This window comes from Lithobates pipiens, unplaced genomic scaffold (genome assembly GCF_037356315.1).
Source record: "Lithobates pipiens isolate NorthernLeopardFrog02 unplaced genomic scaffold, aLitPip1_a1.2 Scaffold_23, whole genome shotgun sequence".
Lineage (NCBI taxonomy): Eukaryota > Metazoa > Chordata > Amphibia > Anura > Ranidae > Lithobates > Lithobates pipiens.
In genome coordinates this window covers 26,612,121-26,638,931 of record NW_027507785.1, presented here as the reverse complement: position 1 = coordinate 26,638,931, position 26,811 = coordinate 26,612,121, and the positions used below count along the sequence as shown (strand labels likewise).

General features: G+C 43.6%; 1 protein-coding gene across 1 annotated transcript in view; it reads right to left on the bottom strand.

Annotated features, from left to right (window-relative positions):
• Positions 1 to 7,732: 7,732 nt before the first annotated feature.
• The window catches only part of USP35 (ubiquitin specific peptidase 35), a 50,112-nt gene continuing 31,033 nt past the window's right edge, over positions 7,733 to 26,811 (bottom strand). The window contains exons 7-10 of the mRNA XM_077451377.1: positions 19,863 to 19,956; positions 16,230 to 16,336; positions 13,151 to 14,384; positions 7,733 to 9,656 (exon numbers count right to left, since the gene is read on the bottom strand). Coding sequence (XP_077307503.1) covers positions 9,489 to 9,656; positions 13,151 to 14,384; positions 16,230 to 16,336; positions 19,863 to 19,956 — 1,603 coding nt within the window. The 3' untranslated portion in view covers positions 7,733 to 9,488. The remainder of the gene's footprint in view (positions 9,657 to 13,150; positions 14,385 to 16,229; positions 16,337 to 19,862; positions 19,957 to 26,811) is intronic.

Genomic DNA, 26,811 nt, shown 5'->3' with positions numbered 1-26,811 from the left:
TAGGGTGCTACGGTACATAGGCCTGAGTGCGTTACAGTCTGCTGTTTTGTAAGGACCGCTATCGGTCCACAATACATAGGGTTGCCGTGCACTACTGCTGACCGCTGCCCTATACTGCAGCAGTCCTTCATTGGTATAGGGACTGACGTACAGTCTGCTAATCACTAACACACAACCTGCTTGGTCCACAAAAGTTCTTATAAGGACTGGTAACTTGGTATAGGGTGCTACGGTACATAGGCCTGAGTGCGTTACAGTCTGCTGTTCTGTAAGGACCGCTATCGGTCCACAATACATAGGGTTGCCGTGCACTACTGCTGACCGCTGCCCTATACTGCAGCAGTCCTTCAGCGGTATAGGGACTGACGCACAGTCTGCTAAACACTAACACACAACCTGCTTGGTCCACAAAAGTTTTTATAAGGACTGGTAACTTGGTATAGGGTGCTACGGTACATAGGCCTGAGTGCAGTACAGTCTGCTGTTCTGTAAGGACCGCTATCGGTCCACAATACATAGGGTTGCCGTGCACTACTGCTGACCGCTGCCCTATACTGCAGCAGTCCTTCATTGGTATAGGGACTGACGTACAGTCTGCTAATCACTAACACACAACCTGCTTGGTCCACAAAAGTTCTTATAAGGACTGGTAACTTGGTATAGGGTGCTACGGTACATAGGCCTGAGTGCGTTACAGTCTGCTGTTCTGTAAGGACCGCTATCGGTCCACAATACATAGGGTTGCCGTGCACTACTGCTGACCGCTGCCCTATACTGCAGCAGTCCTTCATTGGTATAGGGACTGACGTACAGTCTGCTAATCACTAACACACAACCTGCTTGGTCCACAAAAGTTCTTATAAGGACTGGTAACTTGGTATAGGGTGCTACGGTACATAGGCCTGAGTGCGTTACAGTCTGCTGTTCTGTAAGGACCGCTATCGGTCCACAATACATAGGGTTGCCGTGCACTACTGCTGACCGCTGCCCTATACTGCAGCAGTCCTTCAGCGGTATAGGGACTGACGCACAGTCTGCTAAACACTAACACACAACCTGCTTGGTCCACAAAAGTTTTTATAAGGACTGGTAACTTGGTATAGGGTGCTACGGTACATAGGCCTGAGTGCAGTACAGTCTGCTGTTCTGTAAGGACCGCTATCGGTCCACAATACATAGGGTTGACGTGCACTACTGCTGACCGCTGCCCTATACTGCAGCAGTCCTTCAGCGGTATAGGGACTAAGAGTTTTGTCACAGGGTGATTTAAAAAATGACAGGCAGAGGAAGAGGCAGGCCCTTCCGCAGGGGTGGTAGGGGTAGGGCAGGAGCAACAGCCTTGAGCCAAAGTGGGAAGTTGCAGAAGGTGCGTTCAATTACTTTAAAGGACGCACCAGACTTGGTTGAGTGGCTCACTCAGCCTTATTCTTCTGCACCCTCCTCATCCTCTCGATCTGCACCCTCTTCTTCACTCTCTGCTATGTGCACCCCCAAAGACACTACCACCAACAACACCACCACCACCACATACCTTCCGCTTGAGTGCAAATGGGGGCCTTCATGCTCCAGTGTTTTAATAGGGACCCCCGTATAAAAAGCATGAGGGTCAAGGACCAGTACTGGGTGGCAACGTACTTAGATCCCCGGTACAAACACAAAATGGCGGAAATGTTACCGCCGTCGCAGAGGGCTGTCAGAATGCAGCACTTCCAGGCCTTGCTTCGAGAAATGCTGCATTCTGCTTTTGCGTGCGCTGGCAGAGGAGCAATTCCCACTCCCAGAGAAGGATTTGCGGGTACCAATCCAACAGCGCCTGCAAGAAGAGGCCGGTTTGAAGATGTGTTGGTGACTTCGGATATGAGGTCATTCTTTCAGCCGACCCATCGACAGGTGTCATCCGGATCCAGCATCAGGGAACGCCTAGACCGTCAGGTGTCCGACTACATTGGGTTAACGGCCGATGTGGACGCTCTGAGGAGTGATGAACCCCTAGACTACTGGGTGGGCAGGCTTGACCTCTGGCCAGAGCTTGCCCAATTTGCAATCGAACTGTTGGCTTGCCCCTCATCCAGTGTCCTGTCCGAAAGGACGTTCAGCGCAGCAGGGGGGATTGTGACCGATAAGCGTACTCGCCTAGCTCACGACAGTGTTAACTACCTCACATTTCTAAAAATGAATGAGGCATGGATCTCGGAGGAATTCAACACATGTGATCAGTAGACCATGTATATGTCTATAAACAATTTTTGGAATCAAGCACACAGACCTTCTTAATTCATTTGGCTCACTTCCCTGACCCAAAAAAGCACACCGTACTATATGCCCCTACCCTCCTCTTTGAAGAGGTTGAGCGGTGTCATATTTCTACTGGGGCTGCTTATTATGAGGGGTTCCCACCATCCCTGTGCTGTGCTGACTTCCTCCTGGGTGTTCTTATTATGAGGGGCTCCCACCATCCCTGTGCTGTGCTGACTTCCTCCTGGGGGTTCTTATTATGAGGGGATCACACCATCCCTGTGCTGTGCTGACTTCCTCCTGGGGCTGCTTACGGTGCTGCTGTCAGCGCTGTATGTCACGGAGCTGCTGTCAGCGCTGTATGTCACGGTGCTGCTGTCAGCGCTGTATGTCACGGAGCTGCTGTCAGCGCTGTATGTCACGGAGCTGCTGTCAGCGCTGTATGTCACGGAGCTGCTGTCAGCGCTGTATGTCACGGAGCTGCTGTCAGCGCTGTATGTCACGGAGCTGCTGTCAGCGCTGTATGTCACGGAGCTGCTGTCAGCGCTGTATGTCACGGAGCTGCTGTCAGCGCTGTATGTCACGGTGCTGCTGTCAGCGCTGTATGTCACGGAGCTGCTGTCAGCGCTGTATGTCACGGTGCTGCTGTCAGCGCTGTATGTCACGGAGCTGCTGTCAGCGCTGTATGTCACGGAGCTGCTGTCAGCGCTGTATGTCACGGAGCTGCTGTCAGCGCTGTATGTCACGGAGCTGCTGTCAGCGCTGTATGTCACGGTGCTGCTGTCAGCGCTGTATGTCACGGAGCTGCTGTCAGCGCTGTATGTCACGGAGCTGCTGTCAGCGCTGTATGTCACGGAGCTGCTGTCAGCGCTGTATGTCACGGAGCTGCTGTCAGCGCTGTATGTCACGGAGCTGCTGTCAGTGCTGTATGTCACGGAGCTGCTGTCAGCGCTGTATGTCACGGAGCTGCTGTCAGCGCTGTATGTCACGGAGCTGCTGTCAGCGCTGTATGTCACGGTGCTGCTGTCAGCGCTGTATGTCACGGAGCTGCTGTCAGCGCTGTATGTCACGGAGCTGCTGTCAGCGCTGTATGTCACGGAGCTGCTGTCAGCGCTGTATGTCACGGAGCTGCTGTCAGCGCTGTATGTCACGGAGCTGCTGTCAGCGCTGTATGTCACGGTGCTGCTGTCAGCGCTGTATGTCACGGAGCTGCTGTCAGCGCTGTATGTCACGGAGCTGCTGTCAGCGCTGTATGTCACGGAGCTGCTGTCAGCGCTGTATGTCACGGAGCTGCTGTCAGCGCTGTATGTCACGGAGCTGCTGTCAGCGCTGTATGTCACGGTGCTGCTGTCAGCGCTGTATGTCACGGAGCTGCTGTCAGCGCTGTATGTCACGGTGCTGCTGTCAGCGCTGTATGTCACGGAGCTGCTGTCAGCGCTGTATGTCACGGAGCTGCTGTCAGTGCTGTATGTCACGGAGCTGCTGTCAGCGCTGTATGTCACGGAGCTGCTGTCAGCGCTGTATGTCACGGAGCTGCTGTCAGCGCTGTATGTCACGGTGCTGCTGTCAGCGCTGTATGTCACGGAGCTGCTGTCAGCGCTGTATGTCACGGAGCTGCTGTCAGCGCTGTATGTCACGGAGCTGCTGTCAGCGCTGTATGTCACGGAGCTGCTGTCAGCGCTGTATGTCACGGAGCTGCTGTCAGCGCTGTATGTCACGGTGCTGCTGTCAGCGCTGTATGTCACGGAGCTGCTGTCAGCGCTGTATGTCACGGAGCTGCTGTCAGCGCTGTATGTCACGGAGCTGCTGTCAGCGCTGTATGTCACGGAGCTGCTGTCAGCGCTGTATGTCACGGAGCTGCTGTCAGCGCTGTATGTCACGGTGCTGATGTCAGTGCTCTGTATTACGGTGCTGCTGTCAGTGCTCTGTATCTCCTGCACCCTCTTGTTTGCCTACCCTGGTCCCTGACCTTCCCTCTCCTCCATTGTCTTCATTAGCTCCATAGTCCTGAATTGTCAGAACAATTTCCCAAATAAAAAAAAAATGCTTGTAGTTATCGATCCCAAATTCACCTCATACATGTATTATGCTATTGTCCAGGTGGTGGGACTACGTGCTACCCCCTAATAATTACCCCGTGGCCGCAAATTCGACCTAAAGGTTTGCGAAATTCGCCTCCCATTGAAGTCAATGGAGCCCGCGGCGAACGGTCGTTTTCGCGAACGTTTGTGTCCGTTCGCGTTTCGCGTTCGCGAAACGTCCCGTCGGAAGTTCGTCCATCACTAATGCTAAGCACAATGACAGATCTACAGTAATTTAGAAAGAAAGACATCATTTTTTTTTTTTTAATGCTGCTTCTGTTTATTTCACAAACTTTAATATCTGTAAAGTTAGTTAACATTCCTGTAAGTGTACATAAGAGTTGGAAGCGGTGTAGTGCAACAGAGACATTGTAGGCATTATAGAAGTCCAAGCATGCTCCGCCAATTGGAAACACAAGGGAGCTCCATGATTGTCAACCAAAAGCTTGTGAATAGATGTAGGACCCTGTTTTAAACATCGATCGCTGCCCAAATCTTTATTTTTTAGCTGTGCGTTGGTGATATTTCTACCACCCAATACCCAGGGGGGTCTCCTCCCATCTTCAGCCTAGAAAGCTGACCCTGATGGTGTCCCACCATAGAAAGAATCTTCGGGTAGGTAGGTTCTCTCTGGTAGGATCTAAGGTGGGAGACATCTGGCCTAGGTCACTGACAGTATTAAGGGGTATCAAAACTACTAAACTGCACCCAAAGCTTGAAAAAAAAAATGGTATAGAGTTCTGCTTCAGTTAATAATGTCATTTAAAATGAATAAGTAGCTAATGTGCTTTTTTATGTAACTCCATTCTAGACATTGCCCATAACAGCATTCATAAGTAATGTCTCCTAACAAGTGTGTAAGAGTGTGGCATGGATTTCAGAAAGAAGGCTCCTCTAGGGCGGAGTCTAGTCTATGTTTATCGCTTTGTAATAGTGTGCACTATTTCACTAAATAACATAAAAGAATACAATGTCAATATACATCACCACTTAGGACAACCAAAGTCTTTTCAAGATCCAGATTCCTCTAAATACTTTTTAAGGCACTTGCCATGGTACTATAAGGCAAAATGTAGGTACTATCAATTAACTGATTCTTACATTAATTTAACAAATAATAGTTTATACAACATTTAATGCCATAAATTATAACATTTATTTTATTAATACAATTTAAGTCAAATTGTTACATAAATTAATTTAATATTAAATAAATAGAATTAAATCAGTTTTAGATGCGCAGCAAGATGCGATTATAGGCATGGGGAAGCTGCCACTGTTAGATAAACAGCATAGTGCAATGCAGGGGCACCTGATTGGCTCTTAGGGTTAGCTCCTCCCCTTTCCTGTCTGAATGCTGCCAAAAAAAAGTAATTTTGCCAAACTGTAGTTTAAAAATGCACATATTGATTTAATAATTAAATTTATAATATAATATATAATTTAATAATAATTATTATTTAATAATATTAAATGTAATCATTATTATAATAATAATATTATTAAATGTAATCATTATAATAATAATAATAATAATAATAATATTATTAAATGTAATCATTATAATAATTATAATAATATTATTAAATGTAATCAGTATAAATATAATATATATATATATATATATATATATATACTGATTACATTTAATAATATTATTATTATTGTAATGATTACATTTAATAATAATAGTATTATCATTATTATAATGATAATAATATATGATCTAATAATATAATGGGCCCTCTGATTCCCCCTGTATTTAATTGTCTTGTAATGTCTGCCCTAATGTTGTAAAGCGCTGCGTAAACTGTCAGCGCTATATAAATCCTGTATAGTAGTAATAATAATAGTAATTATAATAATTAATAATGTTATATGTATATATATATATATATATATATATATATATATATATATATATATATATATATTATTATAATAATAATACATTTAATAATATAATTATTTAATAATAATTTTATAATTCAATTTAATTGATTTATTGAATTAATACATAACTGTCTTTTTAAATCAGCCTAGAGTTTAATTTAAAAATGCCTGCTCAAAATATTCAAATGTATATATAATGGCAATCAAATTGTACTGATTTGTAATATATTATACGTTATATTATATATGTTTAAAATGCTTACAATGTAAAACATGGGTCAATATATATGGGAGGATGTTATAACTATTGAATTATTCAGTTCATTAGATTAATGTTTCTCAACTCCAGTTCCTCAAGTATCCCCCAACAGGTCATGTTTTCAGGCTTTCCATTATTTTGTACAGGTGATTGGATCAGTTTCACTGCCTTAGTAATTACCACAGCCATCTCATCTGAGGCAAATCCTGAAAACATGACCTGTTGGGGGTACTTGAAGACTGAAGACTGTAGTTGAGAAACATTGCAATAGATGATATGATATTCTGACTAAATTTAATTATAATTGACCCACATTTAAAGCTATTTTTAAAGCCATTTTTTATTTTTATTTATTTATTATTATTATAGTTACATATGTAACTTTTTCAACCTCGCCTACTATGTAACTATGTAACATAGTAGGTGAGGTTGAAAAACGACACAAGTCCAACCTATGTGTGTGATTATATGTCAGTATTACATTTTATATCCCTGTATGTTGCGGTCGTTCAGGTGCTTATCTAATAGTTTTTTGAAATTATCAATGCTCCCCGCTGAGACCACCGCCTGTGGAAGGGAATTCCACATCCTAACCACTCTTACAGTAAAGAACCCTCTACGCAGTTTAAGGTTAAACCACTTTTCTTCTAATTTTAGTGAATGGCCGCATGTCTTGTTAAATAATATAAATATATTATTATATATTTTATTTTGACTAATACATAATTTAAAACAGACAGACTGAATAGTTTCCAGGCCATTTAATGGGATTTAAAAAAAAACAAAAAAGATTTATGAAATTGTTTAATTTAATGTTTTCATTAGTAACCTCCAATTAAATCTAAAACCTATTTTCTTAAAAATGTTGTCAGGTTTAATAAAAATTTCTGTAGGCAGACTGAAAAGTTTCCAGGCCATTTGATGAGATGTTTAACAACAAAAGTTTTATGAGTGTATTTTTAAATCTAAAGTTGTTTTTTACTTTCAATTGAATCTAAAACTGACCTTTTACATTTTTTTTTTTTAGACCTAATAAAAAAAATTAGGCAGACTGAAAAGTTTCTATGACTTTTCATTGTAATTTTAAAAACCAAAGATTTACGTAATTTTAAACATCAAATATTTAAAAAAACAAAAATGGTGTGTTTACATTGGTTCCTTCCAATTGAATCTGAATCATTTTCTTGGATCTGATAGAAAAAGTCATTAGACAGATTGGAAAATTTTCCAGACCCTTTAATGGAATTTAAGCAAAAAACAAAGATTTATGAAATGTTTCAATTTAATGTTTTCATTAGTAGCTTCCAATTGATTCTTAAACTGATTTTTGAAAAATGTTCTCAGGCTTAATACAAAATTTCTTTAGGCAGACTGGAAAGTTTCCAGGCCATTTGATGAGCCTTTTAAAACACAAAAAGTTTATGAATGTATTTTTAAATTTAAAGTTTTACTTACTTTCAATTGAATCTAAAACTGATATTTTAATTAATTTTTTTAAACTAACAAAATCCCATTAAGCAGACTGAAAAGTTTCTATGACTTTTCATGGTAATTTTAAAAAATAAAGATTTACATAATTCTAAACATCAAAGATTTAAAAAAACAAAAATGGTATGTTTATATTGGTTACTTCCAATTGAATCTGAAACATTTTCTTGGTTCTGATAGAAAAGTTCATTAAACAGATTGAAACATTTCCAGACCCTTTAATGGGATTTAAGCAAAAAACAAAGATTTATGAAATGTTTCAATTTAATGTTTTCATTAGTAGCTTCCAAATGAAACTTAAACTAATTTTTGATAAAAAATTTCTTTAGGCAGACTGAAAAGTTTCCAGGCCATTTCATGAGATTTTTAAAAACAAAAGGTTGATGAATGTATCTTTCAATTTAGAGTTTTTTTTACTTTCGATTGAATCTAAAACTGATCTTTTAAGACTAATAAAATTCCATGGGAAAAGTTTTGGCCTTTTGATGGTAATTTCAAAAACCAAAGATCTGTGTAATTTCAAAAACCAAAGATTTAAAAACAAAAATTTAATGTTTTCATTGGTTACTTCCAATTAAATCTAAAACTGAATTCTAAAATATTTTTTTCAGGTACAATAGAAAAAGTCATTAAGCAGATTGAAACATTTTCAGGCCTTTCAATGGGATTTTTTTTTAAATATTCTCAATTAAATGCAAAATTGATTAAATGGTAAAAGTGGTAATATTTAAACATTTTCCTTGACTATTCACTTTAAAATTTAAACTGACTGAAACCAACAAAAAGATGCGCGGTCAATCGAAACAATATTCATAAAAAAAAATCCCAGATTAAATTGAACATTTATATAAGACAAAAAAAAATGAATCTAATTGATGTGTGTATGGCTAAAAGGGATGAGCAAAATTGAGTTGAAGCATTTCAAGGAAATGTTGCCATTTTATGAATATTCTTTTTTAAACAAAATCTTTTGTAAGTTATAAACGTTGTTGATAATTAGCACTATATCTCAACAGTCAGACCATATCATGATAGATAGTTTCTTCTACTGGGTACATTGGATGTGTATTATGGGGGTAATGTTTCTGAAATAACAATAATATATGAATATTGTGACTAACAATAAGGGCGTTTTTTTTTTATTGGTTATAGGGATTTAATTTTTTATGTGAAATAAAAGTATACTTTTTAAGGGGGCATTTTTATTGTTGCAGTCATTCTGGTTCGGTTTTGGATAGTTTACATTGAAGTCCTTTAATGTTTTTTTTTTTTCCCAGTATTGTAGTTAAGAAATTCAAAAATGAATACATGGTAAATGGATGCATATGGTAGACGGTTGTGTTTTTTTCTTTTCTTGGGTGTAAAGCTAAAGTTTTGATTTAGGTCTCAGCTTGTTCCTGATGGTGTTGATCAGGGATCATGGTCCCATCAGCTGCACCCACCCTTCTATGATCTGCAGTCTATATACCCCAGTCAAAGGAAAAATAAATATGCGCAATGATTATGCTGAGGGGTCATCACATGAGGATCTTCTAGAACACCAGACCATGAAATGATCCAGAAGCCCCTCCAGCAGATGGGCCGAGTCCTCCTGACGAGCCGTCATCATCGCTGTCCTTGTCGAAGTCCTGCCACCATAAAGGAGATTTCAGTAGCGGGGAAATATAAGCTGCTGTGTTCCTTGCTTCCTTTTCTTGCTCCTAGGAAAAAGAAAACAAATCCAAAAGTTCTGTAACAAGTTCTGGAACACTTTAAAAACACCTTTCGATATCAACAGTCCCGCCGGTTAAAATTTCCTTCTAATATCCATATAGTTTTTGATTCTCATGGCAAAAGCACACTTATTATTGTAATAGGTTCTCTGGTAAGAATTATATGCACTGCAAAAGGAAACATAACCTAATTCTGTTTAAATAAAATAAAAAATAAATGGAGAGCACCCATATAAATGGCAGGAGGAGGGAAGTCCTAGTCAGATGGGGCATAGGAACCAAACATCCCTCAGCCTTGCAGATGTAAGCAGCTACTGCAAAAGCCCAACATAGGGCAGAGGGACCCAAGTGAGATAGTCCAATAGGTAGAAGAGCCAACCGTGGTTGTACTGTCTCAAGAAACATGGTCTAAGTGGACTGGAAATATGGTCTAACTGGACTACGAGTGGGATGCAAAAGGCCTTCTAGGCCAGGCTAGTGTTCTCTGAGTACTGATGCCCCTCGGACTTCTAATGACACCTGGGAGAAGTGTACTGAATTCAGAGGTGCAGCTGCAGCAGTTCTGTATCTGGAACGTCATGAAGGGAGATGTGAGGTGGATGCATAAACAGGCAAGTCAGAGCCCTCTGATTGAGTACTGATGACCCAGGGAAGCAAAAGAGTACCCTTAATGGAGGGGAACATAGAAGAGAGACTGGTATACTGTAGAAGACACCTTGTTATTCTCGGCTGACAGAGCAGGATGCTTCACCTTGTGAAATCTCTGTTTGAAGAGAAGATATAGTATATGGGAAGTTGAGTCCTTGTGGTGCTCCCAAAAAGAGGAGATAGAGAGAGATACTAAGAGAAGATGGCCTATCATTGATGTGCAGTGTGTGGCTTTCACAATGACTACTACAACTTGGCCACTTATGTGTATGACGATGTATGCAGAAAACATCTGTTGGTATGTCTGTGTGATGTTATGTATCACAGCCCTCTTTGAAGAGCATTAGTACCGTGTTGAAAATATAACTTATATATAGACATTGCTTTCTTGTGAATATAAAGGCTAATGGCCGGGAATACCGTTGGAAGGCCTATGGAAAGGAGCACAATATGGCGAAGGCTAAGTACTACCAGCCGTGGGTTGTAGTCCTATTCTAGAAGAAGCAGGGCAGGAGCTTGAGTGATTTGGCACCAACTGTCTGACAATCAGAAGCCCCCTTACAAGTAGCAGGTGGTACAGCAAGTATTACATCACTTCCTGGTTCAGAGCTGTCATTCTCTGGCAGCACTGGCTAGGGGAGCAGCTAATGGAGCACAATCTTTACTCCTTTAGCTACAGTGGAGAGTAGGGGAGACATCAGGGGACTATCCATCAACAGAATCTGTCACAGCCTACACGCTATGACATAGGGGTCTATTGGTCCGCTACGTGACAGCAATAAAGTTTTGTAGAAAAAGGTTTTAAACATTTAAAGTGATAAATATATATATGTTTTTTAATATACATACATAAATACATGCACTGGGGCGCCTATGTACAAAAACATACAACTGCAATAATACAAGGCCCCATTATTCATGCTTAAATCTAAAATGATGACCTGTAGAGGCTGTTAAATTGTCGCCTATGCACAATTTTCACGGTGGCATGAAGATTTAAGGTTTTACATGTTGGGTATCTATTTACTTGGCACAACCTGATCTTTTGTCTTTTACCAAATAATAGAGTAATATATTGTGTTTGTGTGCACTAAAATTAACTTGCACAATGTGTATTTTTTTAACCAAAAAATATGGGTTTAATAAGCCGTTGTGCCAATGTCATGTAACATAAAAATAGCAAATACCACTCTTTTTTTCTCCAGGGTCTCTGCTTTCAGAATGTGCATTTTTTTTTCAAATTTTTTATTTAGCACAAGGAGACCAGTCCACAGGGATCAAAACAACAGTAATATAAATAACAGTACAATGGCAGTTAAACAGATGGTTATTCATCTATACCGCCTCAGGCGGATCTATCATCTCCATGATTTCACCATGAGGTCGGCCTGGACGGTCCCCTAAACATGGGTTCCATCTACGTCTGAGACTATCCCCTCCGAGGAGGGGTATGGCTTGTCTGAGTGAAGAAAGCGGTGGCGTTCCTGACCCTGTGGGCGTAGCCCCGTCTCCGTTTTCTCTAGGGTTAGAATTTCTACAGGTTTGTGAACCAGGGGGGTCCGGGGGGGGGGGGGGGGGGTGGGACAGGGAGGTATGGAATGAGTCATGGGAGGGGGGGAGACAAATCACGGCGATCGTTGTTGTCAGTCTGACACCCCGCAACTACGATCTCGGTAAAGAGTCTCCGACAGAGACTCTTTACCACGTGATCAGCCGTGTCCAATCACAGCTGATCACAGTGTAAATAGGAAGAGCCGGTGATCGGCTTTTCCTCACTCGCGTCTGTCAGACACGAGTAGAGGAGAGCCGATCGGCTGCTCCTCTGACAGTGGGGGTCTGTGCTGATCGATTATCAGCACAGCCCCCCCGAGGATGCCCACACTGGACCACCAGGGACGCCACCAGACCACCAGGAGATGCCCAGCACCAGGTATGCCCCCTAGACCACCAGGGATGCCAGCCAGTGCCCATAATGAATGCCAATCAGTGCCCATAATGGATTCCAATCAGTGCCCACAATGGGCATCACTAATTGGCATGCATTATTGTTTGGCACTGATTGGCATCCATCCCTACAAAACTTTAAATTACAATGCCGCCTATCAGTGCCCATCCATGCCGCCTATCAGTGCCCATCCTAGCCGCCTATTAGTACCCATCCGTGCCACCTATCCATGCCCATCCGTGCCACCCATCCGTGCCGCCTATCCATGCCCATCGTGCTGCCTATCCATGCCCATCGTGCCACCTATCCATGACCATTTGTGCCACCTATCCATGCCGCCCATCCATGCCAATCTGTGTCACCTATCCATGACAATTCGTGCCACCTATCAGTGCCCATTTGTGCCACCTATCAGTGTCTATCTGTGTCACATATCAGTGCCGCCTATCAGTGCCACTTCATTGGTGCCACCTCATCGGTGCCCATCAGTGCCGCCTTATCAGTGCCCGTCACTGCAGCCCCATCAGTGCCCATCAGTGAAGGAGAAAACTTACTTATTTACAAAGTTTTGTAACTGAAGCAAAAAAAAACATGTTTTTTTTTTTCAAGATTTTCGGTCTTTTTTTATTTGTTTAGCAGAAAATAAAAATCCCAGAGGCGATCAAATACCACCAAAAGAAAGCTCTATTTGTGGGAACAAAATGATAAAAATTTAGTTTGGGTACAGTGTAATTGTCATTCAAAGTGTGACAGCGCAGAAAGCTCAAAATTGGTCTGGGCAGGAAGGTGTATAAGTGCCCTGTATTGAAGTGGTTAACATGTGTGCAAAATCTTTACAAAATGGCTCTGGGACTGAAGTGGATATGCTGAAAAAAAGACTGCAGCTCACCTGCAGATACTTGATGTTATCTTTAGTAATTGCTTCCATTAGCTCCTTGTTCAGAGAGGTATCACCATGTGGCTTGGCTGCTTCTAAGTCTTGTGTTGCCTCGGGAAGGCCATATGGCCGGTGCCTGTAGAAGAGCACATAAGCTGTATCCTTGGGAAAAAAGGATGTTATGTTGCTGACAGATTCAAAGGATGAAAAGGTCACTCTGGTGTCATTGAAGAGGTACCACTGGATTTCCATGTCCAGATGTTTGTCAGGAGGAGACCTTTTCATATCAGCACTGGGTGGTTTGTGGCTCACAGTGTCCATGCACTCTCTAGAATAACAATAATAGTGACCGCTTTCGGAAGACAGTCCAGAATGTACAATTACGGTACACAAGTCATAGGTTGCAGACTGGTGTACCTTCATAGAGGCATATCTACTGCCCCTTTCTATAGATGCATTCTCTGGCTGAGGGGAAGAAGGCACATGGATAGGTAACTTGAGAATCATTGGAATGGATACATTGTCCAAGATTTTTCTCCTCTTCATGGCCTTCAAATCAAATGAAAACCTAAGCAAAGTCAAAATAAGGTATCGTGGACCAGTGGAAAGCTCCACAATTTTCTCTGCATCTTGTAAGGACAGACAAGTTTCACATCGATATTTATTGTCTGCGGTCAACATCTCTGGGCATAAGAAATGGTTGATCAGATCAGAAAGGGCAAGGGAACATTTCTTGGCACCCGCTTTTTCAAAGGAGTTGGCAGTGCTCAAATTCCGAATGCCAACCACCATACAATTATTTTCATCTTTGTCCTTAGTGGAATCTTTTCCATGAATTTTCAAGGCTTCAGCTGGGCTCACTTTACCTTGATTTTCCTCAATTTTCTGTTGCCACCTGACATCATCTAGACAGTCCGTGGTTTGTAAGGGATGAGCTTTGGGTTTTGTGTGAGCATCATATGGTCCTACCTCTCCTTCTGGTGGAGAGGAAGAATTAGGAGCTTGAGGAAGCTTTTTTTTGTTGCAGTCACTTGGAGGAAAAGCCAAAGATAAGTCAGTAAAAGCTTCTTCCCTTGCCGACACACATTGGCATTTCAGGCATCGAATTTTGGTAACAATTCTTCCACCGAACATCTGCTCTATTAATGTCCTGTTGCCCAAGAGGGTCTTTTTCGATTGTAAACTACTGCTAGTTTGGGCCAAGGTTTGGGAAATTCTCTTTCCAGTTTTCTCTTCTTCATGAAGCCTTTAAGGAGAACAGCAAATTAGAGATAAAAGTCTCAAAAATAAAAAAATATCTTCAATAAAATAAAAATCACACTTGGGTGTCACAAAGAAATGTTAACAAAGGTAAAAAATACTTTAAAGTGTATGCTTAATGTTTAGTACATCTCTGCAAAACATACACATTTCCCTATGTTTTACCCATAGAAATGCTGTAGGTCCAAAAAATACCTGTTGATCTGCTAGAACAGGGATATGCAATTAGCGGACCTCCAGCTGTTGCAAAACTACAAGTCCCAGCATGCCTCTGCCTCTGGGTGTCATGCTTGTGGTTCTCAGAGTCTTGCTCTGCCTCATGGGAATTGTAGTTCTGTAACAGCTGGAGGTCCGCTAATTGCATATCCCTGTGCTAGAATGTCAGTGAGCTCTTACATTTCTATTTGGCATGATAAAATGGTGCCTTGTCTGATCCTAAATTCCAATCAGTGTTGTAAGGCCGCTGGACTACAGAACTCTGCCTTTCTCCTTTCCTGCCCACAAAATTTATGTAGAAAAAAGGCTCTTATGAGATAGTTATGGTGATGTGCCTACATCAGTAAGAACCTCCTGCAAGGACTTTACAAGCCTGGTAATTTTACAAGCCTGCTTTTCACTACACAAAAGAGTAAAAAATAGACATACTCTAGAGCAGTGGTTCTCAAATAATGGGCCATAGCCCACTGCAAATCCACAGTCTCCTTCCTCCAGGACCTCCAGCTAGCTGGTTATCCTCTAACCTACTATAGTGTCTCCCAGCTACCATAGGCACTACGCAAACTATCAGGCCGCGTACACACGCGCGGACTGTTCGCCCAACTTTGTCCGTCCAACAGTTTCGGCAAACAGTCCGCTCAAACTTAGCATGGACGGACATGGCCACACACGACGGACGAACAGTTTGCTGAAACCGTGCGCGATGACGTGAACGGCACGTACGACGGGACGAAAAATACGACGTCCTATACACTGCATTATAGCTTTTGGCGTGAAAATCCTTTCTGAGCATGCGCGCAACTTTGTTTGACGAACAAGCCTACACACGAGCGGACTGTTCGCTGAAACAAGGTTTCAGCGGACAGTTTTACGGAATTTCCGAAAAACCTTGTCCGTCCAACTGTCCGCTGAAACTGTCCGCTGAAAGCCCACACACGAGCGGACTGTCCGCCCAAACACTGTTCAGCGGACAAAGTTGGACGAACAGTCCGCCCGTGTGTACGCGGCCTCACAGTGCCCACAGCCACGCTGGGAGCCCTTCATGCCTACCAACCTTTGACAACACCTCCAGCCCCATATAGTGACCCCTCAGCTTTCCAAAGAGCCCCCAGCTCCCGATAGGGGGCACTCTGGAACACTGTTGGCAGCACTAACCCCTGCATTGCCCTCCAGCCTCCCACATTGCTCCAACAAAATGCCGAGCTTCATGTAGAAATCTCCAGCTTCCTCCAAGGCCCCATCCTCCAAAAATTGCCTCCAGCTCCTTCTAGAGACCTTATGACCTAAAAAGGCCACTATATCTGCTGCAGAGTCTCCTAACGCTCTCTAAAACCTTCTTCCCCCCAGAGTGACACCCAGCCCCATCCAAAGCCTTCTAGAATTTCAGTACATATTTTGTATTCCCATATTTTTTTGTGAGTATGAACTGATTTTTTTTAATGTTGGGGCATAGAAGGTTTCAGAAGAATTTACCGGGCCCTGGACCTAATAAGGTTGAGAACCACTGCTCTAGAGAGGGAGAAGGTGGTGTGGGGTTAAAATCGGAAAATGCCCCTTTTAAAAGCGAACCAGAGGTATTATTTTTGTGGTAAAATGAAGTTGTGCTTCTGCTTACCGATCTAGGAGATATTTCAGATATTCTGAGCAGTCTTGCTGAATGCCGGGAGTAAACCAAGGAGGCCAAGAAGAAGCCAAAAAACTTTCCGGTGAGACTGCAGGACGCTGTGGAACAAAAACTGAATCAATAATTTCACTTACAATATTTTCACATAATAATAAAATAAAACATATTAAAATTGTCCAACATTTTGGATATTAACAGGCTCTCCTGCTTTCCCTACAGGTGATCTTACCAGTAGCTGCACTCGGACAGTCCTTGAACCTTCCAGTACTGAGAGGCGTCAAGGCCTTCAACCTTCTTTTGCACAAATGTATTAATTCAGTCGCCAAAAGAATGATAGTTGGGGTAAAGGATACCAAAAAACAATATCTAGTAGTATCTGTTCACTTTCTTCCACAAGTTAAAATTCTTTATACCTCTTCCACAAGCTCATGGGAACTCTTTAGGCCCAGATGGACATCTACCTTTAAATATCTTTATTCCTTGTTACAGACCAGGTTAGGACTCAAACTGCAACAAACCAAACTGACCCTAAACAGTTCACGTTAAAAACAAGAAGTTTCGTCTGCGCATGTTGCCAATATATTTCTCAAAATTATAGAGTTAGGGCTGCAGCACACTGGGGTGCCGTGACGTGGCCGCTGCAGCTTACGCATATATATTTGCAAATGTGTGCAAACTAAACCCTTTTGTTTTTAACATGGACTGTTAGCCCTTGTACACACGGTCGGAGATTCCGACGGAATGTGTCCTATCGGTCCGTTTTGTCGGATATTCCGACTGTGTGTGGTCTCCATCGGACTGTTTCCATCGGAAAATACGACGGACCAAGTTTTCCAACTTGGCAGTAAAATTTTCCGACAAAATGCTCCAATCGGATATACTCCGATCATGTGTAGCCTACTCCGACGGACAAAGTGCCACGCATGCTCAGATCAAATTCCTAGACCAAAGCTATTGGCTACTATCCTGAACGTAGTCCTGTCTAACGAAATAACCCCATCACGTTATGTACAATCGGATTTTCTGACAACTTAGTCCAACCGTGTGTATGCAACATCACTTCTGGACCTCTTCCGGAATTAATCCGTCGGATTTGGTAGTCGGAATCTCAGACCATGTGTACAAGCGCCTAGAGGCGATTCAGTTCGCATTGTGCGCTATACAAGTATTTCATTCATTCATTCATTCAAGGGCTTAGGCTTCATGTACACATGACGTTTGAAAACCTCTTCTCAACACTGGAAACTTAAAAGCTATTAACCGACATTTAATACATAATTTTTGCCACTTTTACATACTGCATTTAGCAGCGTTTTTCTCTCTCTCTCAACATGTTTGGTATTTTAAACACTTGCTGACCACCCACCACAGATATACTGTGGCAAGGCCGGCTCAGCTGTGTGAACCGTACATTGGTCCGTACATGTGATTGTCTGGGCACGTGTATGCCGGCGGCGGCACGCCGACTGCTCGAGGGGGGAGCGAGCGCGGGTCCGGCGGACTTGATGTCCACCGGCCACTGGCGATCACTCCTCCCAGAGGTAGAACAAGGATCTACCAATGTAAACAAAGCATATCCCCGTTCTGACAGCGGAGGCGAGAGAGATCTGCTGATCCAGAACAGAGATCTTTCTCTACTCCCCGTTAGTCCACTCCCCCCACAGTAAAAAATCACCTCCCTAGGGAACACTTAACCCCTTGATCGCCCCCTAGTGTGAAGCCCTTCCCTGCCAGTGTATTTAAACAGTGATCAGTGCATTTTTATAGCACTGCTTACTGTATTGGTGTCACTGGTCACCAAAAAGTGTCACTTAGGGTCAGATTTGTCCGCCGCAATGTCGCAGTCCAGCTAAAAATTGCAGATTGCCGCCATTACTGGTAAAAACAATAAAAAAAAATAAAAAGTCCCTAAATCTTTCCCCTATTTTGTAGACGTAATAACTTTTGTGCAAATCAATCAATATACGCTTATTGGGATTTATTTTATTTTTTTACCAAAAATATGTAGCAGAATACATATTGGTCTAAACTGCTGAAAACATTTTTTTTGACTTTTTTTTGGAGATATGTATTTATGTAAAAAGTAAAACATTTTATTTTTTTTGTGTATAGAGCAAAAAATAAAACCTGCAGAGGTGATCAAATACCACCAAAAGAAAACAGGGGAAAAAAAGGGCATCACTTTTATTTGTGTACGGCATCGCACGTCCCCAAAATTGTCAGTTAAAGCAATGCAGTGCCGTGTCGCAAAAAATGGCCTGGTCATTAAGTGGGTAAATCCTTCCAGGGCTGAAGTGGTTAAGAAATAAAAAAGAAAACAAAGCTTTACAATCAATTTAGTGAAAACTTGCTCCCCCCTCCAGTGCTCTATGCTGGCATAGATGAGTGATGAAAGGGGCATGTCTGTCCAGGTCTGTTATAGTATATTGTACACCGGGGCAGGGTGGTCTGACCCTGGTGCCTCATCATATTTAGGCATACTGTCCAACTGCTGTGAAAGGAAAGCAAAAGGTAAGTCTGAGAAAATGGAGGTTGTGGATACAATGTTTATTTGACTGAAAATCTAATTCTGTGACTTCACTTGGGCTTTAACCACTTCCCACCCGGCCAATGCATATATACGGCCGGGTGGGAGCCGTCTACTCCTGATAGGACGTTCAGGAACGTCCTTCAGGAGTAGCGGGATCGCGCGCGCGCGTGCCCGCGCAGCGGCGCCATCCCGATGTGCTCGTGTCACCCGGACACGGCACATCTCAGATCGGCAGGAGGGCTCTGTGATTGGCCCTCCTGATCACATGACGGCCGTGTCCAATCACGGCCGTCATGTGATGTAAACAAACAGCCGGTTGCTAGGCAATCGGCTCTCCTCTCCTCACACGGAAGTCACCGCTGAGGAGAGGAGAGCAGAACGCTGCAGCCGGCTGATGATCAGTGAGTATGGGCTGCTTTTTACAGCTTTTTACTCACTGATCATCAGTGTAGTGTAAACACACAACACACCACACAGTACAAACACAGTCCCCACATATGTCCCCAAAACACACATGTCCCCAAAACATACATGTCCCCAAATAATAAAAACACATGTCCCTAATAATAAAAACTTGTCCCCCACATATGTCCCACTAAAATCACATGTCCCAATGATTATCTGCACACATATGTACGTGATCACCTGCACACATATGTACATGATCATTTGCGTACATATGTCCGTGATCACACAAACCAATTATTATACACTTAACGGAATTTTTTTTACCAAAAACATGTAGCAGAATACATTTTGGCTTAAATTTATGACAAAATTTGATTTTATTGGATTTCTTTTCAAATAGAAAAAAGAAAATATAGTTTTTTTTCCAAATTTCCGCTTTTTTTGCGCTTATATCGCAAAAAAAAAAAACGGAGTCGTGAATAAATACCACCAAAATAAAGCTCTATTTGTGCGAACAAAATTATAACAATTTCATTTGGGTACAGTGTAGCATGACCGCGCAATTGTCACTGAAAGCGCTAGAGCGCTGAAAGCTGAAAATTGGGCTGGGAAGGAAGGGGGTGAAAGTGCCCGGTATTGTAGTGGTTAAAAAAAACTGAAACAAAAAAAAAAAAAAAAACACTTACCTGACTGTGTTCAAGAAAAGCAAATAGGTACTGCAGCTTCATCATCAGAGGCTGGGAGCTGCTGTCCCGCAGGCAGAGCACTGAGTGTCTGAAACTGACAACACAAAGTCAATGGACATTAATGGAAATCAACATTATTCCCACGTTTATTGGAGTCCGATCGGAATAAGATGGATTCTCTTCTATTTTTACACCTACCCTGTTTCCCCGAAAATAAGACCTAGCGTGATTGTCGGTGATGGCTGCAATATAAGCCCTACCCCCCAAATAAGCCCTACCCTGTTTCCCCCGAAAATAAGCCCCATCCTGAAAATAAGACCTACAAGGACTTTAACTAGGGCTTATTTGGGGGCTAGGGCTTATATTGCAGCCATCACTGACAATCTCGCTAGGTCTTATTTTCGGGGAAACAGGGTACTATACTTCTGCTGCATTGCACCTGTGGGAGCTCAGGGTACCCCGCCATGGCTGTATTATGTACCATAACTGAAGTCGTGGGCTAGTGCCAAGGGCAGCAGGGTTAGAATGGGCAGCACCAGGCCTCAGAATTCATTATTTGTCATAGCTTTTTTTTTTTGTTTCTTTCTACTTGTTCACCTCTGGACATTTGTGGCTAAAAGTCAGCAATAAATAAACCTGTACAGGAAAATAGGTGCAGGGAATGTTGAGAGGAGAGAACACTCACTACAATTCAAGAAACATGAAACCATTTCTCTCTCTCTCTTTTTTTTGTCTGGTGATCTTGCAAAAGTATTCCCCCCCCCCCCCCTTCTCCCCTTGGCATTTTTCTCGTTTTGTTGCCTCCTTGGAATTAACATGGATTGTTTGAGGATTTGCATAATTTAATTTACAGAACATGCCAACAACTTTGAAGGTTTTTTTATTGTGAAGCAAATAACAAATAGGACACAATAACAGAAAAAGTCAATGTTCATAATAATAATATTCACCTCCCTAAAGTCAATACCTTGTAGAGCCACCTTTTGCGGTTATCACAGCTCCAAGTCACTTTGGATAAGTCTCTATGAGTTGCCACATCTTACCACTGGGATTTTTGCCCATTTCCTCCTTGCAAAACTGCTCCAGCTCCTTCAAATTGGATGGTTTGCGCTTGTGAACAGCAATCTTTAAGTCTGACCACAGATTTTCTATCGGATTGAGGTCTGGGCTTAGACTAGGCCATTCCAACACATTTACATGTTTCCTCTTAAACCACTCAAGTGTTGCTTTAGCGGTGTGTTTGGGGTCATTGTCCTGCTGGAAGGTGAACCTCCGTCCTAGCCTCAAATCACACACAGAGTGGTCCAGGTTTTCCTCAAGAATATCCCTGTATTTAGCACCATCCATCTTTCCCTCAACTCTGACCAGTTTCCCAGTCCCGACTGCTGAAAAAACATCCCCACAGCATGATGCTGCCACCACCTGTAGAAGGAGCTGAGCTCTGAGCACGTAGCCTGTCTGCCTATCCCATTGAACTGTAGCAGGGATCCCGGAAGTAGCCCAGCTGCTTGTGACGTAATTTTCGTGCGTTCCATGCTGGTTCCGGACGCCTTCCTGGTGGCCACAGGATGTGTTGCTGACTCTCCAGGCCACAGTGCAGCCCATTGGATTCTTTCTTGGACACCTGGAGCCCCACTACAACATCAGATTACAGATGAGCCTATGTTTTTACTTCCTCTTGTGAGTGTTTACAGCAACTTTTCCGTTAAAATTTGCTTGTAATAATGCACTTAGGTGGCGCTTCCTGTGTTCTCCCTTCTTAGATAACAAACATGTTATACTTACCTCCTCTGTGCAAGGGTTTTGCACAGAGTGGCCCTGATCCTCCTCTCCTGGGGGTCCCCCAGCGATGCTGCTGGCTCCTCCCTGCATCGAGTGACCCGCTTTCCATGGGGGCACTCATGCGGGCGTGCTTCCGAGTCCTGCTGCTGTGTTCATTGGTGCATCTCGGCCCGCCCCCGTGTCACTGGATTTGATTGACAGCAGCAGGAGCCAATAGCTCCTGCTGCTATCAATCTGTCCAATGAGGACCTGAGACAGCGGCTGGAGCTCTTGGGCTCGTTCTCGTCGCTGGAAAGATCGCGTTCAGGTAATGGGGGGCTCTGGAGGACAGCTGCACTACAGAAGATTTTTCACCTTAATACATAGAATGCATTAAGGTGAAAAACCACGAGGGTTTACAACCACTTTAAGAGTTCCCTTCACTGGCACTAAGGGGCCAAAGCCAACCCCTGAAAAACAACCCCACACCATAATCCCCCCTCACTGATCTTTCCAAGCCTGTAGATTTTACCTTACACATGTGTTTTTGGGAACTGTGTCAAACGCTTTTGCAAAATCCAAGTATACCACGTCCACCGCCACCCCTCTGTCCAAGGTTTTACTTACCTCCTCATAAAAAGAAATCAGGTTTGTCTGACAACTTCTGTCTTTCATGAATCCATGCTGTCTGTTGCTTAAAATATTTTTTTCCTGCAAGAACTTGTCTATGTGGTCTTTTATTAATCTCTCCAGTCAGGGCTGGTGCAAGGATTTTTGACACCCTAGGCGAAACCTCATTTTGCGCCCCCCCCCCCCCCCCCCCCGGGCCACCCCTCACGCCACTGCTTTGCCTTGCCCATATATACCCCACCTTTTTAATGGAGCGCCCATCAAATGCAGCCTCACCAGCGCCCATCAAACGCTGCCCCACCAGCGCCCATCAAATGCTACCCCACCAGCGCCCATCAAATGCAGCCCCACCAGCGCCCATCAAATGCAGCCTCACCAGAGCCCATCAATGAATGTTTTCTTGCTTCCACTCATTCTGGAGTCGGGACACAGACACAGTCCTCTGCCGCCTCTGACACTATGTGTGAATGGAGTGGCGGCTGCCTGCTGATGCTGAGACTTAGTTGCTTGCTGCAGAGAGAAGAGAGTAGGAACAACAGTAGGCGGGCGCTCTAGGTAGCAGTGCGCCCTAGGCGGGTGCCTAATTTGCCTAGTGGTAGCAACGGCCCTGTCTCCAGTATCGTCCCAACTATAAAAGTTAAACTAACAGGTCTATAGTTACTTGGTAAAGACTTTGGTCCCTTTTTAAAATATGGGCACCACATTGGTCCTACGCCAATTCAGTGGTACCATTCCAGTCATTAACGAGTCCATAAAAATTAGAAACAAAGGCTTTGAAAAGACAATGCTCAATTATTTTAGGATGCATGGGTGGATGCCATCTGGTCCAGGTGCTTCATCCACCTTTTTTCTGTTTAAATATTTCTGGACCATATCACTTTTGAGCCATTGTGGATACAATACTTTGTAGAACCCCCTTTCACTGCAATTACAGCTGCAAGTCTTTTTGGGGATGTCTCTACCAGCTTTGCACATCTAGAGAGGGACATTTTTGCCCATTCCTTATTTGCAAAATATCTCAAGCTCTGTCAGATTGGATGGAGAGTGTCTGTGAACACCAGTTTTCAAGTCTCGCCACAGATTCTCAATTGGATTTAGGTCTGGACTGTGACTGGGCCATTCTAACACATGAATATGCTTTGATCTAAACCATTCCATTGTAGCTCTGGCTGTATGTTTAGGGTCGTTGTCCTGCTGGAAGGGGAACCTGTATTTGGCTCCATCCATCTTCCCATCAACTCTGACCAGCTTCCCTGAACCCTGCTTAAGAAAATCATCCCCACAACATGATGCTGCCACCACCATGTTTCACAGTGGGGATGGTGTGTTCAGGGTGATGCGCAGTGTTAGTTTTCCGCCACACATAGTGTTTTGCTTTTAGGCCAAAAAGTTCAATTGTGGTCCCATCTGACCAGAGCACCTTCCACGTTTGACGTGTCCTCCACATGGCTTCTCACAAACTGCAAACAGGACTTCCTATGATTTTCTTTCACCAATATCTTTCTTCTTGTCACTCTTCCATAAAGGGCAGATTTGTGGAGTGCACGACTAATAGTTGTCCTGTGGACAGATTCTCCCACCTGAGCTGTGGATCTCTGCAGCTCCTCCAGAGTTATCATGGGCCTCTTGGCTGCTTCTCTGATGAATGCTCTCCTTCCCCGGCTGGTCAGTTTAGGTGGACGGTCATGTCTTGGTAGGTTTGCAGTTGTGCCATACTTTTTGGATGATGGATTGAACAGAGCTCACTGAGATGTTCAAAGCTTGGGATATTTTTTTTATAACCTAACCCTGCTTTATACTTCTCCACAACATTATCCCTGACCTGTCTGGTGTGATCCTTGGCCTTCATGATCCTGTTTGTTCACCAAGGTTCTCTAACAAACCTGAGGGCTTCACAGAACAGCTGCGATTTTATTACACAGAGGTGGACTCTATATACTAAATTAGGTGAATTCTGAATGCAGTTGGTTCCACTACATTTTAGTTAGGGGTATCAGAGTAAAGGGGGCTGAATACAAATATTCATTTGTAAAAAATTTCAAAAACCATTTGTTTTTTTTCCTTCCACTTCACAATTATGTGCCACTTTGTGTTGGTCTATCACATAAAATCCCCAAAAAATACATTGACGTTTTTGGTTGTAACATGACAAAATGTGGAAAATCTCAAGGGGTATGAATACTTTTTCAAGGTGCTGTAACCTTGGTGCAGCTTTTATATACTATTGTGATCCATTTCATGCAGTGTCTGGGCGCATGGCACTGGCTTTAAATTGCAATGGTTTAAAATTTAAAAAAAACTAGCGTTGAAATGCTGTAAAAATAAACCCGTTCAGGAAATTCTAGACCCTCGGCAATGCCGCAGTTTTGCGATGACACAGCAATTTAAAATTATCTTTAAAAAAGTCATTCCTTGCTGCTATTTTAGTCCCACACACATTATTGAATGCCAAAGAACAGAAAAGTAAATCAATATTTACCGTAAACATCCTCCCTCTGGGATCTCATCCTGGAATGTAGTTAAATGCAGGTTGCTGTTCTACAAGGACACACTCTGAGGCCGCGTACACACGGGCGGACTGTTCGCCCAACTTTGTCCGCTGAACAGTGTTTGGGCGGACAGTCCGCTCGTGTGTGGGCTTTCAGCGGACAGTTTCAGCGGACAGTTGGACGGACAAGGTTTTTCGGAAATTCCGAAAAACTGTCCGCTGAAACCTTGTTTCAGCGAACAGCCCGCTCGTGTGTAGGCTTGTTCGTCAAACAAAGTTGCGCGCATGCTCAGAAAGGATTTACACGCCGAAAGCTATAATGCAGTGTATAGGACGTCGTATTTTTCGTCCCGTCGTACGTGCTGTTCACGTCATCGCGCACGGTTTCAGCAAACTGTTCGTTCGTCGTGTGTGGGCATGTCCGTCCATGCTAATTTTGAGCGGACTGTTTGCTGAAACTGTTGGACGGACAAAGTTGGGCGAACAGTCCCCGCGTGTGTACGCGGCCTGAGTATTCTTATGCCCCATACACACCAGCAAAAAGACCGATGAGAGCTTCTGGTCGGAAAATGCGACCATGTGTACGCTCCATTGGACTTTTGCTGGCCGAATTCCCACCAGCAAAAGATTGAGAGCAGGTTCTCTATTTTTCAGTCGGAAAAAGTTTCGATCGGAAATTCCGATCATCTGTAGCAATTCCGACGCGCAAAATTCCAGCGCATGCTCGGAAACAATTTGACGCATGCTTGGGAGCATTGAACTTCATTTTCTCGGCTCGTTGTAGTGTTTTACGTTAACCGCGTTCTTGACGGTCGAAAGTTCAGCGAACTTTTGTGTGACCGTGTGTATGCAAGCCAAGCTTGAGCAGAATTCCGTCAGAAAAACCATCCAAGATTTTTCTGATGGAAATTCCGCTTTTGTTGCTAGAGATTACTGTACATCAATAGTGCTCACTGATTGGTTGCTAGAGCTTACAGCACATCATCTCTTCACTGCAGAGGGGCATGATATAAATGTGAATGCCGCCGCCCTCAGCTATTTACATATGAATCCCGCCGCTATTTACATATGAATTCTCCAGTTATTTACATATGATTGCCGGTTATTTACATGTAAACACAGGGTCTGCAGCAGTGGCGGCCCGCCCATAGGGGGCGCCCGGGCGCCGCCCCCCCTCTCCCTAGGTGTAAAAAAAAAAAAAAAGTTAAAAAAAAAAAAAAAAATAAAAGTAAAAAAAAAAAAAAAAAAAAACGGGCCCTTTAAGACATAAAAAAAATAAAAAAAAAAATAAAAATTTAATTTAACAATTTAACATAGTGTACTGTGGCGCCGGTCACAGTGCACTATGAGAAGCGCCACGTCGATGCAATCACAAGATTGCATCCATGGCGCTTCATTTGCAGGTTAAAAACCCGCCTTGCGGCGCACTGCAGAACGCCGACTAGCTTCCGCCCATAAAATCACTGTGATTCTACGGGCGGGAGCATTGTCATTCTTAGACAGGCAGTCACTTCCGGCTTTCGGCTGCTTCACGAAACCCGGAAGTGACGTAGGCAGCTCCGTTCCTTAGCCCGAGCGGAGCTGCCAGACAGTGAGAGGTGAGTCACCGCATAAAGGCTTTCTAGCCTCGACTTTGTGGAGAATGTTCGTGCATTTAGCTGAATGAATGCAAAAAGCTTTCACAGCCAGAAAGGTTTCCCCAGGCCAGGCGACTTTTGCCGTGGCCAATCAGAGAATGAGCTCTGAAGGGGGAACTCCACGCCAAATTTCTGAAAAAAAATTTGACGTGGGTTCCCCCTCCGAGAGCATACCAGGCCCTTAGGTCTGGTATGGATTCCAAGGGGAACCCCCTACGCCGAAAAAACGGCGTGGGGGTCCCCCCCAGATCCACACCAGACCCTTATCCGAGCACGCTACCCGGCCGGCCAGGAAAGGGGGTGGGGACGAGCGGGCGCCCCCCCCCCTCCTGAGCCGTACCAGGCCGCGTGCCCTCAACATGGGGGGGTGCCTTGGGGGAGGGGGGCGTGCGGCCCCCCCACCCCAAAGCACCTTGTCCCCATGTTGATGAGG